Source organism: Cuculus canorus, chromosome 6 (genome assembly GCF_017976375.1).
Source record: "Cuculus canorus isolate bCucCan1 chromosome 6, bCucCan1.pri, whole genome shotgun sequence".
NCBI classification, from domain to species: domain Eukaryota; kingdom Metazoa; phylum Chordata; class Aves; order Cuculiformes; family Cuculidae; genus Cuculus; species Cuculus canorus.
The window spans coordinates 1,773,032-1,785,847 of record NC_071406.1 but is presented as its reverse complement, the minus strand read 5'-3'; the positions used below and the strand labels follow the sequence as shown (position 1 = coordinate 1,785,847).

The window sequence follows — 12,816 nt, the reverse complement described above, 5'->3', positions numbered from 1 at the left end:
GACCCCATTCAGTTTGTTTTGGGTTTTTTTTGTTGTGTTAGCTCTTGTGACTTACTGAAGTGACTTTAAGCAGTGCATTCACCGCTGCCAGCGCCCCTTGGCCCGGCCACACAATGCTCCCGCCTGCCAGCGGCTTTGCCTGAACCCGGCAGCTGCAAAACTGGAGTGGTGCTTTTTACAGGAGGAATGACTACACAGTGTACTTCAGCACCAGGGAGCTATGCCTAAGTTTTCACCTCTCTCTTCCCTCCATTAGTTAAATTATGGTTTCAGACAGCTGTATGGCAGCCTGGTTTAACCCACATTGTACCGCTGCTTTTTGACCTGCTATTGTTGGGCTTCCTGCTGCTGGGGGAAGCTTTCTAAGAAGCACTCCAATGGCACGGCTTATTGTGCACACGGTTAGATAACTCTGGAAATTCAAAAAACCTTTTTCAGGCTGTGTTTTGTTCCAAGCAACCGGGCAGTGAAGCAGCCCAGCATTTCCGTGCTGCAGGAGAGCATCATCCACCTCCAGTAGGAATTCACTGATCTAAGGGGAAAATACCGCTACACAGAAAAAACCCAAACATGCATAGAAGACAGACAAGAGAAGTTTCTTGTGAACTTTTAACTTCTAGGAACACACCGAAGAATACATTTTTGCTGTGTTATGTTTACTTGAAAGGCCTTAAGATTTTTATTAACAGTTTGGATTAAAACTTGTGTGCTTCCATCTACTTAGAATCATAGAATCACCAGGTTGGAAAAGATCTCTTGGATCATCGAGTCCAACCATTCCTATCTGCCACTAAACCATGTCAATGTACTTTGGAACACTTAGATGGCAATTCAATTAAACAGAATTTTAAAAGCCTTGCACCTGCACTGGATACGTAAAAGCCAACATTGATTCACACATAACATGCACCTTACCTGGCTAAGGTCCATCTGTCCTTCGAAGGCAGGAACCAAAACGCTGAGGAAGCCAGTGCATGGTGCAGCTGGTTATTGCAGGCCTGGAGAAGTGCACGAGGAACACCCTGAGGGGTGACACGTGCCCGAGCCCTGCCGACAGCCACCACCGCTCTGCCTGGACCCGCAGAGACGGGCAGGGACACAGGGAACCCAGCATCACAGCGCCCTTTCTGCTCTGGTGTGCCTGGGTACAACCCTGTGCTGCTGTACAGCCGCCTTGGTCCCTGCCACCGAACCGAGCTGGAAAGCACTGCACTGCCAGGGTGTTTTGATGATCATACCATCTTGGTTAGGCTGCTGGTTCCTGCTATTCCCTCTCTGTAGCACAGAACACCTTGCTAGAGGCAGCGCCTTTCAGTGTCTTCTTGTTTGCAGGATACTATTAACAGTATTTCATTTTGTTTTAATTATTCCTCCATTCCTCCATCATTCTGACGCTTGTTTCTGTGTAGGAACTAACTTCAAAAAGAGATCAGACTGAGGACCAGATCCAAGGGCCATTAATGTTCAGGAGAAACCTTCAACTGAGCAGCTGGCCGCAAGTATTTCACTTCTTGGTGGAACAGTGAGATATTCTGTGTATTTAAATCATCGAATCATAGAATGGTTTGGGTTGGGAGGGACCTCAAAGCCCATCCAGTTTCACTCCCTGCCATGGGCAGGGACACCTCCCACTGGATCAGGGGCTCCAAGCCCCATCCAACCTGGCCTGGAACCCCTCCAGGGATGGGGCAGCCCCCACTGCTCTGGGCACCCTGGGCCAGGGCCTCCCCACCCTCAGCATGAGGAATTTCTTCCTCGTGTCTAATCTAAATCTTCACCCTTCCAATTTAAAGCCATTCCCCCTCGTCCTATCACTCCAGGCCCTTGGAAAAGTCCCTCCCTGGCTTTCCAGCTGCCCCTTTCAGTACTGGAAGCTGCTCCAAGTTCTCCCCAGAGCCTTCTCTTCTCCAGGCTGAACAACTCAAATGCTTCTGAGTTGCAGCTATTTCAGAGCAGCCAGATTTAAAAATAAACAGTGTTTGTTTCACGGAGCAGATGCATCTTCTTCTTCAGGACCTCAGTCATTTCTACTCTAAACACTATCACTAAACAATAAAACCACTGCAATGCTCCCAACACTTTCCTCAACTGCCTCTTCCAAGCTTTTTTCCCACCCCTGGCTGCAGAATACAGAGAGGCTTTAACCGGTTTGTAGCTTTTTCATTTATTGTAGAAAAGTAATTATTGTAATGCAGTTCCTTTTTGTACATCTAAATTCCATAAAACCAATCCATAGAAATGAGGATACCGTCAGCATGCAGTCTGCATTTTCGTTGTTAAATGATTCTGATCACAAAAATAACAACACTTTTTTTCTGTTCCTTTGAAAGCCACTAAAAGCAGAGGGAGAGCAACGCATGCAACACTGTACACATTTGCATAGTATATTGTACCCAGCATGCCTCGTAGAATGCTACACATACAGTATCTATAGAAGTAAAACCAGAAAGGGGTGAATCAGCAGAAAATACAAATTTGTGGGTATTTTTTCCTTTTGTAAAAAGCAATAATGTCTTTACCAGCGTGACTCTGAGCTGGCTCCCAGCGAGGCTGGACATACCACTGCCAAGCTGTCACTGGGAACCAGTTTGGGTGGAAAACTGAGGTTTTCTGGGATCTGAGAAGCCCAACGTCCATCATTTGCAGTTTGAATGATTGTTTTCATCTTTCTTCACCCCCTATTTCTCACACATACATACAATTCACATTTTGCTCACTTATCTTCCTATGCTGCTCTTGTACAACGCCAACAACTTGTCTCGCTGCATGGGAAGAGCATCGTGCGTGTTCCCAATGTAAATACACCTCGGGCCTAAGCGTGCATTCACAGAACCATGGAATGGTTTGGGTTGGAAGGGACCTCAAAGCCCATCCAGTCCCACCCCTGCCATGGGCAGGGACACCTCCCACTGGATCAGGGGCTCCAAGCCCCATCCAACCTGGCCTGGAACCCCTTCATAGAGGCAGCATCCATGACTTCCCCAGGCAACCCATTCCTTAAGCTTACCCTACATTTAACTTCTCAGCAGTATCATGGAAGCTTTGGGTGGATTCATCCACAGCTCTTAGGGTGGAGCATTCTTTTCTCCCCATGCCCACACATCAAAGCATATCGCTCTGTAGCTCCAAGAACTTCTTTACCAGGAGAATTTAATCCCAGACCTTGGGCTACCTATGTACTTGTGGTATGGTCATCAGTCATATGGCAAAATCTATACATCCAACAAAATTCCAAGTTATTAATGTATTTCAGCTTTGAGGAGGAAACTAGCAGAAATGAATGGACTTTCTAATTTTAAAAGGTTCTCTTTTTGTATTAAAATGGAAGGAATACAAATTATTGGAAAATCAATCACATACGCAGGATGCGAGGCTAGAAATAAACTGCTGAAGTATCAGAGAGTTAAACTGATCAAAAACGCAATAAATCCACTGACGCTGGATCAAAACAGCTAATATTTTTCAAAAATACAAGGCCAAATGCAAGGGTGGAATTACAGTAAATTTGTGCTATTACAAATGTGCTTCTTCTTCCTTGCTCTGTTTTTACATCATTGGTAAAACATATTATTCTGTCCCACACAATTTATCTGCTTACTACAAGGATTTTCTACTGATTACATAGAGTAGAATTAATATCAAAGGGGGTCGTGGTGCTAAATTGAATTACGTTCTGTTTTTCAGGGAATACTGATAAGGCTTATGACACTCTGGTCAGCCCTTGCAAAGACTGGATCTCGAGAAGAAAGGAGAAGACAGGAATCCCAGAGAGGGATTCACTGCTGAGCAACACGAGGGAAAAGGCAGCTCTAGTGAACACCACCCAGGCCAGTGCTGCTCCCGGCTTCACCACTTCCCACAGCATAAAGGGATGACACGCTCTTATTAACACTTTAAAACAATTTCTGCCTTCTCCCAAAGTTCTCTGTATGGAGTCAATTGCAATATTTCTCTTGACTGCTTATTAAATGGATCCCACAGATAATGAGAGATCTTAATGCAATTTCAATACTAAGTAGCATTTTCAGCCCTTTCTCCAAGTTAATTCCTTACATCTATTTTACATTATTAAAATGTCACTTTATTGTTAAAGACGTACCTTTATTTTTCCGTATAAATTAAATTGGACTTGAGTAACAATCTAACAAGGGTTATTCAAATGACAACTCTTCCTATAATTTACTCTCTTTTGGCATAATTTTAAAGAAATTAATGTCCCCAGAGTTAAATCTGGATTAAATCTGGTCTTGCAGTCTTGTTACTCTTTGTGGAGCCACTATTTAAAGAATTCAGGGGTAACTGCAACAAAACACATGGTAGCAGAACCCCAAGTATCCAAACTTGTATTAAGAGCAACTGGAGTAACATAACCCAAGTCTGAAACGTGAGTTTTAAGGAGTGAAACCAGATTTGTATAAATGGTATTTTACAAAATACGCATTTGATTTTTTTTTTTTCCTTTGTGGCCTCCAATTGTTTTTGCTTTAAAACAAATGAAGACCATGGAATTGAGGAGAAGCTTCATAAGCACTGAACTTGGAAAACAAAATACAGCAGAAGACACATTTAGTATATCCTTAAAGAAAAAATGACCCGTGAAAGCCCTGGCTTACCCAAATCGGTGTGCCATGGAGCAATAGCGTTAGCAATGTTATTTTGGGAAGGACAATGTCAAGAAAGATGTGAGATCTTGGGAGGTTTCAGAGAAGCCAATGGTACTGAGAGCAAACAGAATTCAGAGACTTTGCAGTCAAACTGAACTTGGTTACAGGCCTATGCGCATCCAGAAGAACCACCATCATCTTTGTATTCCTACCGCTACCTTTCCTCCGTCTGGTAACTGTCACTCTCTTTAAGTATTACTTCAGAAGCAAGGAGCATGAAAGATTAAACCCCCAAATATCAACTTCAGCAGCAGCTCTCAAACCCAGAGGAGCACCATGACGTGTTTTTCTGTGTGCAGCAAACCCAGCGCTGACGCTGTGAGGCAGCTGCGTCTGCCGAGCGGCAGAGCCACCCCTGGTCCCAGCACACTTCATCCATCGGGTCCATCCGAGCTCCATCCACGAGACACAGTGTTGGAGCAGGCTGAGCACCCAGCGGCTGAGAACAGGGTAACCAGCAAGAAACAACTGCCCTCGCATCAGAAACTGCTCTGACTTAGCCTGTACAGACCCAGGGCTGCCGCTGGATTGCCATGCCAAGAGGTCATTTGGGATAAAAGCTTGTCTTCGGGCCATACTGCACTACTGGTTCCCCAGCAGAATAATCAGTTGCCACACTGGTTTTTGTGAGACCGACCTGTTTAGAGAATAATCACCTAACTGGGCCCACTGTCTATAAACTACAACTTCATACGGAACAGCTCCAGCTGCTTTCTTTTAAATGTAATTCCTCATGCACTTGGAAAACACAATCAGTGGTGAGCTGCACATCCCATGGGATAAACGTTCATCTAAATGCTAAATACAACCTGCCAACAAGAAGTATTTTAAATTAACCATTTATCAATTCATTGTCTTTAAAGTGGCTTCAAGGTTTTTAAAATACCCTGTTAATTCATTCACAAACACAGGAATGCACTGACCTTGTCTTTAGATACTGAGATTGTTGCCATCGCCTTTATTGGCTAAACTATCATCAATCCCAAAGTGTCCTAATGAAAAACCCACATCGACAACAAAGTTAAGAAAAAATCAATGTTTTATAAACACTCCTAAAACCCTCTGCATAAGCCTGAGTTTAGGAACAGAACTCGGATCTTTAATAGTATTTTAATAAGGAGAAGAAATGGTATGAGGACCAGAAAATTAGTCCGACTCGTATTCATTCAGGAATACATGAACTTCACAATGTTATATTAGCGCTGTTGCATAATAAATCACGATACAGCTGGCTAGCGTTGCTCGAGTTCTAACACAAATACTATGAGTTAACGTGGCCTGATCGACAGAGCAGCTTTGACCGATTACCGTGGTTCCTAAAGATCATCAACTTTTTAAAAGGAAGAGTTCCCATAGCTTGTACCTAGAATAAATCAATAATCTATTAGCAAGGTTAGCATATTTGTACTTAAAGACAGATATATCCTCAAAGAATAAAAACCCCAGCGAGCTGCTGGATCCCTTATAACTGAGTTCTTATGTTAAAATGGAACGGGCAGTGGGAGCGGAGGTGGGAAACGAATTACATACGAGAGCAAAGTAAACTTAAACCCATGTGAAGAGGAACTCGGTGTGTTCTCTCCAGACAATACACGACGTCCCTCACAAGCTTGTTTTTATTAGAACAAAGAAAGTAGTTTTGGCACTTCAGATGCTGCAGGTGGTGGAATTTGTGCATATGTATTGTGCAGATCTTTCCCTTCACTAACGTGACATGGAAGACTTAAAACCAAGGCTCCGAAAGGCTCTAGAAAGAAAGGATGTTTTTATCTAGGAAATGATAAAGCAGTAACCTTGTTTAATAAATATATGTAGGCGCTTTGCAGCCACCTGCCGTTAAAATGCAAATATCTTCAAGCAGTTAAATGATCCGATCCCTAACACTACTACAGAATAAATAAAGAGCTGTCTAACCTAGGTTTATACATCTCAGTGCATCCTTTGCAATTAATACTTTAATGCACACAAACAAGAAACTTTAATTAAAGCTTATAGAAAAAAATGTTTTGCCTAATGCCTTCTGTCTCATGCAGGTACGTGTGCTGTACATGGAACAAAGGTTGGTAAAAACCACCGAGGAGTGCTCCGCTTAGCAGGAAATATCGGAGCAGGCAGCTGAGGCTACCGTGCCCAGACCTGATTGTGCTGGGCTTTCTCAGCCTAAGAAAACCAAACAGGATCAGGTCTGCCTTATCCACTTCTAACTCTGTGACTCCAATGGATGCAGATAATCTCTCTTTTTTTTTTTTTGTCTTGGTCGCTGGCCCAGTCGAATCGTCTCGTGGCACTGACACTGCCTTTTAGGCAGTGAAGTTCTTGAAAGAATCAATCATGCACCTGCAAACTTTTACTGCTGCTAGAGATGTACATCTGTTTTGGTTTGAATCATAGAATTATGGAATGGTTTGGGTTGGAAGGGACCTCAAAGCCCATCCAGTGCCACCCCTGACACCTCCCACTGGCTCAGGGGCTCCAAGCCCCATCCAACCTGGCCTGGAACCCCTCCAGGGATGGGGCAGCCCCCACTGCTCTGGGCACCCTGGGCCAGGGCCTCCCCACCCTCATTTGAGATGAGTTACTTTTTTGGTTGCAAACATCAAGACGACAACTGGACTCAGCGGTGGTGGAAAATACCGGTGATCTTTAGTAAGTGGTCCAGAAAGTGAAAGAAACTGGAATATGCAGGAAATTCACTTAGTGCTACATGCTTTTAAAGCCTGCTTTGAGCGGGCTTTGGGAAGAAAAGAAGCAAATATAAAAGTTATTGATCCTCATTTTTGGAAGAAAAAAAAAATTAAAAATAAATAGTTTTGATGTGAACCTGCATAAAAAAATGCACGTTCAGCACAATCCTGTCAGGTCTAGAAAATGCGGGCAGTGGGGAATTTCAGGAATCTCTGCTTATAGACAGGAGGGAGCTGTACAAAACCATCAGTTATGGTCAATTTTTTCAATCACATTGGATCTAAGGCTTCACTGATCGGGTACAACATAAGGTCCAATCACCTCAAATTATCTGTTTAAGGAAACTGGAGACTCAGTAGGTGAAGAGCAGTGATTGGTAGGAATTAAGGCAGCAATATCTCCAAGAATTTATCATAGCTCTTTGAATCAAAAATGTCAGCTCTACAACTTCACTGTGAGCAGGTTTTTTCTGATCTCCCATTTTATTGCAAGCTGATACCGATAAATATGTAATTTAAATGTTCATTTAGGAAGATTTAACCTCCCCTCCCTTCCCTCTGATTTCATTACAGAAATCAAACCTGATGTTCTTCTGGAGAGTTCTTGTGCGGTGCTGGAGTTTTCAAACATTCAAAGATGGGATTTGGAAAGAGGGAACATACAGGGAGGTGCTGGGATGTACTGGAATGGAGGTACTCTACACCCTGGGTTAGGAGAGTGCACTGTTTGCCATTTTAAAAGGCAGAATACTAAAAACAGGAGGAAAAAACTATCTATCTATGCACCCATGCTCCATCTGGGGACTATGAGTTGTGTTCAGGTAAAGAAGGAAAAATAAAAACCACTATTTTCAATCTCTAACAGTACAAACTTCATAAGTTTGTTTGTTTTCCTGTTTCTCTTTCCCCTTCTCCTGTCAGAGTTCATCACTGCTGACTCCAACAAAAACGCCAGCACTGGCTGAACTGAAGGAATTGTTTTGCTGCAATGTTCACGCCAGGTTTAAAAATAATCTCAAACTGGAAAGTGTTTCGTAACCGCTGCAATAATTGGTGAGATTTGGCACTCTCAACAGTTTACATTTGGTTTGTCTGGAAATAAGGAGTTAGAATAAATCCCTTTATTCTAACCTTCCATGTAAAATCGAGCTCCCAGCAAACAAACGCTGGCTTCAAGTGGTTTGTGATTTTCCGATTTGTCACTGGCGGTTTTTTTCAATCACAACATGCTCAAGTTGACTTTCCAGTCAATTCACCCAAATTCCAACAGGAATTGGTTTATAAATTGGTTCCAACTGGAACTGGTCATTTGGAATTTCCAGCACAGGAAATCATTTTATAAGTGCCTTGAGAAGGACCCTACATTACAAACGGATGCGTCTAATACCTAATGACGAGAGAAACTATGGCTATAAATGCAAATGCTGTAGTAAAAATAAAACCCAAAGAAGAACCTATGTGACTGGGCAAATGCAAGGGCATGGAGACTTCTTTTTGCCCCCTACTTAAGATCAAATGAGAGCTGAACGCGGCATCAGGAGAACCGCGCTCTGCCTGCCAAATTAAGATGATTTTTTAATTTCCTAGCTACTTTATGGCAAGTTATCGACTGATGAATCTTATTTTTCCCCAGGTTCTTGAACTCAAAGCCTATGTCGTGACTCATGGCTGTATCCTCCAGGGGATCCTCGGTTCCTGTGGGGTTTGTAAGCGTCCTGGTAGGAGTCAGAGTATTCTTCTTCCACTAGAGGATAGTGATCTCGGCTGTGTTGGGAGCTGGAAGACAAGCGGTTCCTGCTCTTGCGAGCTCTTTCATTGTGATAATTTTCATCTGAGGTCATTAGGCTTCGTCGCTCAACGGGGGAGCTCTCTGTGGAGTGGCTGCTGTGCCTCACGCGCTGGCTCTACGGGGGCCAAAGAATCCAAGCATTAATACAAAGAGCATGTGATATTTTCAGCTTGTTTTCAGACTTATTCTGAGGTCTTTCAGAATCCATCCACTTTTGTGTTACTCATTTTATATTAAAGCCTGTACGCTACAGGAACAGGTTACGATAGTCTGGTTCCTAGAGCTGAAAGCAGACCACGGGCGGTATTCCAGCGTGTACCTTACGGGATTCACCACGGTAAAGGTCACAGGCCAGGCAGCATGAAAAGTGAGCTGATGTAGTCAGCATTTATCACTTTCCTCTGATCATGAACGTAACATTCATGCTTCTACTCTGCTTAGAAAATTGTGAGCTTTGATTTATGTGGCTTTAGGAAACATCTGACCACGTTTGTTGGTCTTTTTTTTAAAAGGGGCAGCTCTGAGCCCTGTTCAAAAACCTTTGTACGACCAAACAAGTGATGGACTGCTCACCACGCAGCTAAGGAGCGCCTAAACCCATCAGATAGTAACACATTCTTCCAACTATAACATCATAAATATTTTAAATCTGTTGACAGAAAATCCTCCTCTAAGATCATCTATTAATTAAAAGGTGTAGCCTTTGCTCTCCTCGTCTTCCCATGATGATAACGTGCTGCGTTTGTCACACCAACAAAACTAGTTCAGGGTTTTTTTGCCAGTAAACCAGCACAATGAAGAAACAGCTGAAAAAATATTGCTTGCTGTCATCCCCCATGAAATCCCCCATGAGAGTATGGCCACCATGCTCTCAGGACAGACTCGGGCGGGCAGTGCTTTCCTTTCTATACACAACATACTCAATGTCATCCTTCTGATCCCTCAATCACCGGCAGAACGCTGCCGCCCTGGCTGCACTCCTGCGGCCTCAGGTTCCTGCGCACAGACAGCATCATCTCCTTGGCGCAGGACGCTCTCTGTGCTACAACCCCCCTCCTGCTGCTACACCCTCTCCCTGTGGCAACTGTTCTGCTGCATAATTCATACCAACAGCCTTGTCTGCATGGGGAAGGAGCTGTGCAGGCAGGGATACCTTTACAGCACAGCAGATATGGTGTCACGTCTCCTGCGGATCGATGTTCCCAAGGTGACTCACGGACAGATCCCACACCACGAGCTGGCATAGAAACGTGCACTTCTGCAAACTCACACCCTCGGCTGCTGGGTAGCAACTTCTACCGCCTTAGAGAATCATCGAATGTTTTGAGTTGGAAGGGACCTTTGCAGGTCCAAGCCCTCCTGCAGGAGCAGGGACATCTTCAACTCAAGCAGGTTGTTCAGAGCCCCATCCAACCGGACCTTGAATGTTTCCAGGGATGGGGCCTCCACTGCCTCTCTGGGCAACCTGAGCCAGTGTTTCACCACCCTCAACGTAAATCATTTCTTCCTTATAGCCATTCTAAATGTCCTCTCCCTTAGTTCAAAACCATTACTTCCAAGTTTTCCTTACAGCACCACGTTTTAGCAGTGATTATATGTCAAAGTCAACACGTTTTCTTCCCAAATTATACTTCTTTATTTATTTGGCCTAGGCACACAATTTTGACGTATAATCACTTTATCAACTGCAACTTTACCTTTCTGTGCTCACCTCCTCTCCTCCCTGCAGTGATTTATCTCTCTGGCTACAACCTACTCCCCTCTACAAACCTTCCTGCTTCCCTGCCTTGCCTGTGGATCATTCTGATCCCATTATTTAGCCCTGAGAGGTGTAAGCGTGGCACAAAACCGGTGTGGTTCCACACTGGTCTTAAGCCCTAGATAACTTCTGATCCCGCAGCTCAATCAGAATAAGCTGTGTCGCATTTTCTGCTCCAACAGACTCAAACTGCGAGTCCCCTCGAGCCTAAGGAACAGATATTCCCAAAGCCTGACCTACTGGATTGCAGCGGCTTTGCTGAAATTAAACTCCACTTTGTGGGTTTAGAGTTAGCCAGGGGTTAGCACAGGGGTGAGCCCTAGGAGGAAGCAATGACAAAGATTACTCTGCCTGCTGCGGGCTGCAAACACACACAGCTCAGCACTGACGTCTTCTCTCGGGCAAGGTCACAACCAAGGACCAAACACCCCTTTCCTTCCCTCATTCTGCTCTATCTGTGCCATTTAACTTCACCTTGACGACCTTCATGAAACCCAAAGGCTGAAGATAAATCAGAAGTCTCAATTCTTGGTAACTAAACTCCAATCGAGTAACAAAGGGATGCTCCTGCATCCTGATGGGGTGGAGTATGGAGAGATTGTCCCAGGAAATCTGTATCGCTCTCAGGTGTGACAGTCACACCAGGCTCTGGGCTTCTGGGGTTTGGTCCCCCCAGGCATCAGGCGAGGGGGAGCCACAAGGCCACAGGCAGCATAAATTCTTCATGTATCATAAGTACCCAAGCTGGTTTAATTCCTAGGATTTGCCCGAGTGCTTTAATTACAATATCACATCATTGAAGTTAAAATTGATGCAAATCCTTATGAAGGCTTGAATATACACAGAATCATAGAATAGTTTGGGTTGGAAGGGATCTTAAAGATCATCCAGTTCCAATCCCCTGTCATGGGCAGGGACACCTCCCACTGGATCAGGCTGCCCAAGGCCCCATCCAGCCTGGCCTTGAACACCTCCAGGGATGGGGCAGCCACAACTTCCCTGGATGGTTTGGGTTGGAAGGGACCTCAAAGCCCATCCAGTCCCACCCTCTGCAGGAGCAGAGACACCTCCCACTGGCTCAGGGGCTCCAAGCCCCATCCAACCTCGCTTTGAACCCCCACAGGGATGAAGCAGCCCCCACTGCTCTGGGCACCCTGGGCCAGGGCCTCCCCACCTGAACAGCAAAACGTTTCTGCCTAAGATCTCATCCAAACCTGCTCTTTTTCAGCTTAAAACAGTCCCCCTCCTAATCCTGTCCCTGCCCTCCCTGATCCAGAGCCCCCCCTGCAGCCTTCTCTTCTCCAGGCTGAAAAAACCCAACTCTCTCAGCCTGGCTTTGTCCGGGACATAGATATACCCTTTAGATGGATAAGCCCTTCAGATGCTGGATGTCTTTACTGCGAGATAACCACATAAAACATCCCGACTCTTTGCATGGGCCTGAATGCTTTGGTGGCAGGGAAAGGCAATCCCTGCAGCCTCTGGCTGGGCGTCATTCCCTCAGGGAGAAATTTACCCCTCTGCAGAGAACCAGCACCATTCAGGTCCCATCTAAGCCTTCACAATTCGGGTGAAGTGGGGATTAGGTGACGCGTACCTTCAGCCAGCCCACTGCACAGGGGTGATTTTCATCTTCAGTGTGAGTTTGCCCTAAGTAAATGGAGCAACATTTCACAGTTACTGCTGGTGTCCATTGATCAGAGAGAAATAAATGCCTGAAAAAAAGTTCTGCGGATACACCCAGTTCTCAAAATGAAACCGAAGAGGTGGAAGTTCTGCAGATGGAATTTTATTGGCATGAAGGGATGGAAAACTGAAATCTTAAGGCAAGTGGAAATGGAAACGACAGTTTACATGTGGATGTTGGTAGTAACAGAACAGTGCTTGTGCGCTCAGGCAGTCAGGAGACAGGGACTTACT

General features: G+C 44.7%; 1 protein-coding gene across 4 annotated transcripts in view; it reads right to left on the bottom strand.

Moving 5' to 3' along the window:
* Window positions 1-2,184: 2,184 nt before the first annotated feature.
* The window catches only part of CACNB4 (calcium voltage-gated channel auxiliary subunit beta 4), a 104,673-nt gene continuing 94,041 nt past the window's right edge, over window positions 2,185-12,816 (bottom strand). For 2 of the 4 annotated variants that reach the window (XM_054069849.1, XM_054069850.1), the window contains one exon: window positions 2,185-9,252. In XM_054069849.1, coding sequence (XP_053925824.1) covers window positions 8,992-9,252 — 261 coding nt within the window. In that variant the 3' untranslated portion in view covers window positions 2,185-8,991. Of the gene's footprint in view, window positions 9,253-12,493; window positions 12,547-12,816 lie in introns of all 4 variants that reach the window. The other 2 variants (XM_054069851.1, XR_008450367.1) reach the window with 2 other exon arrangements.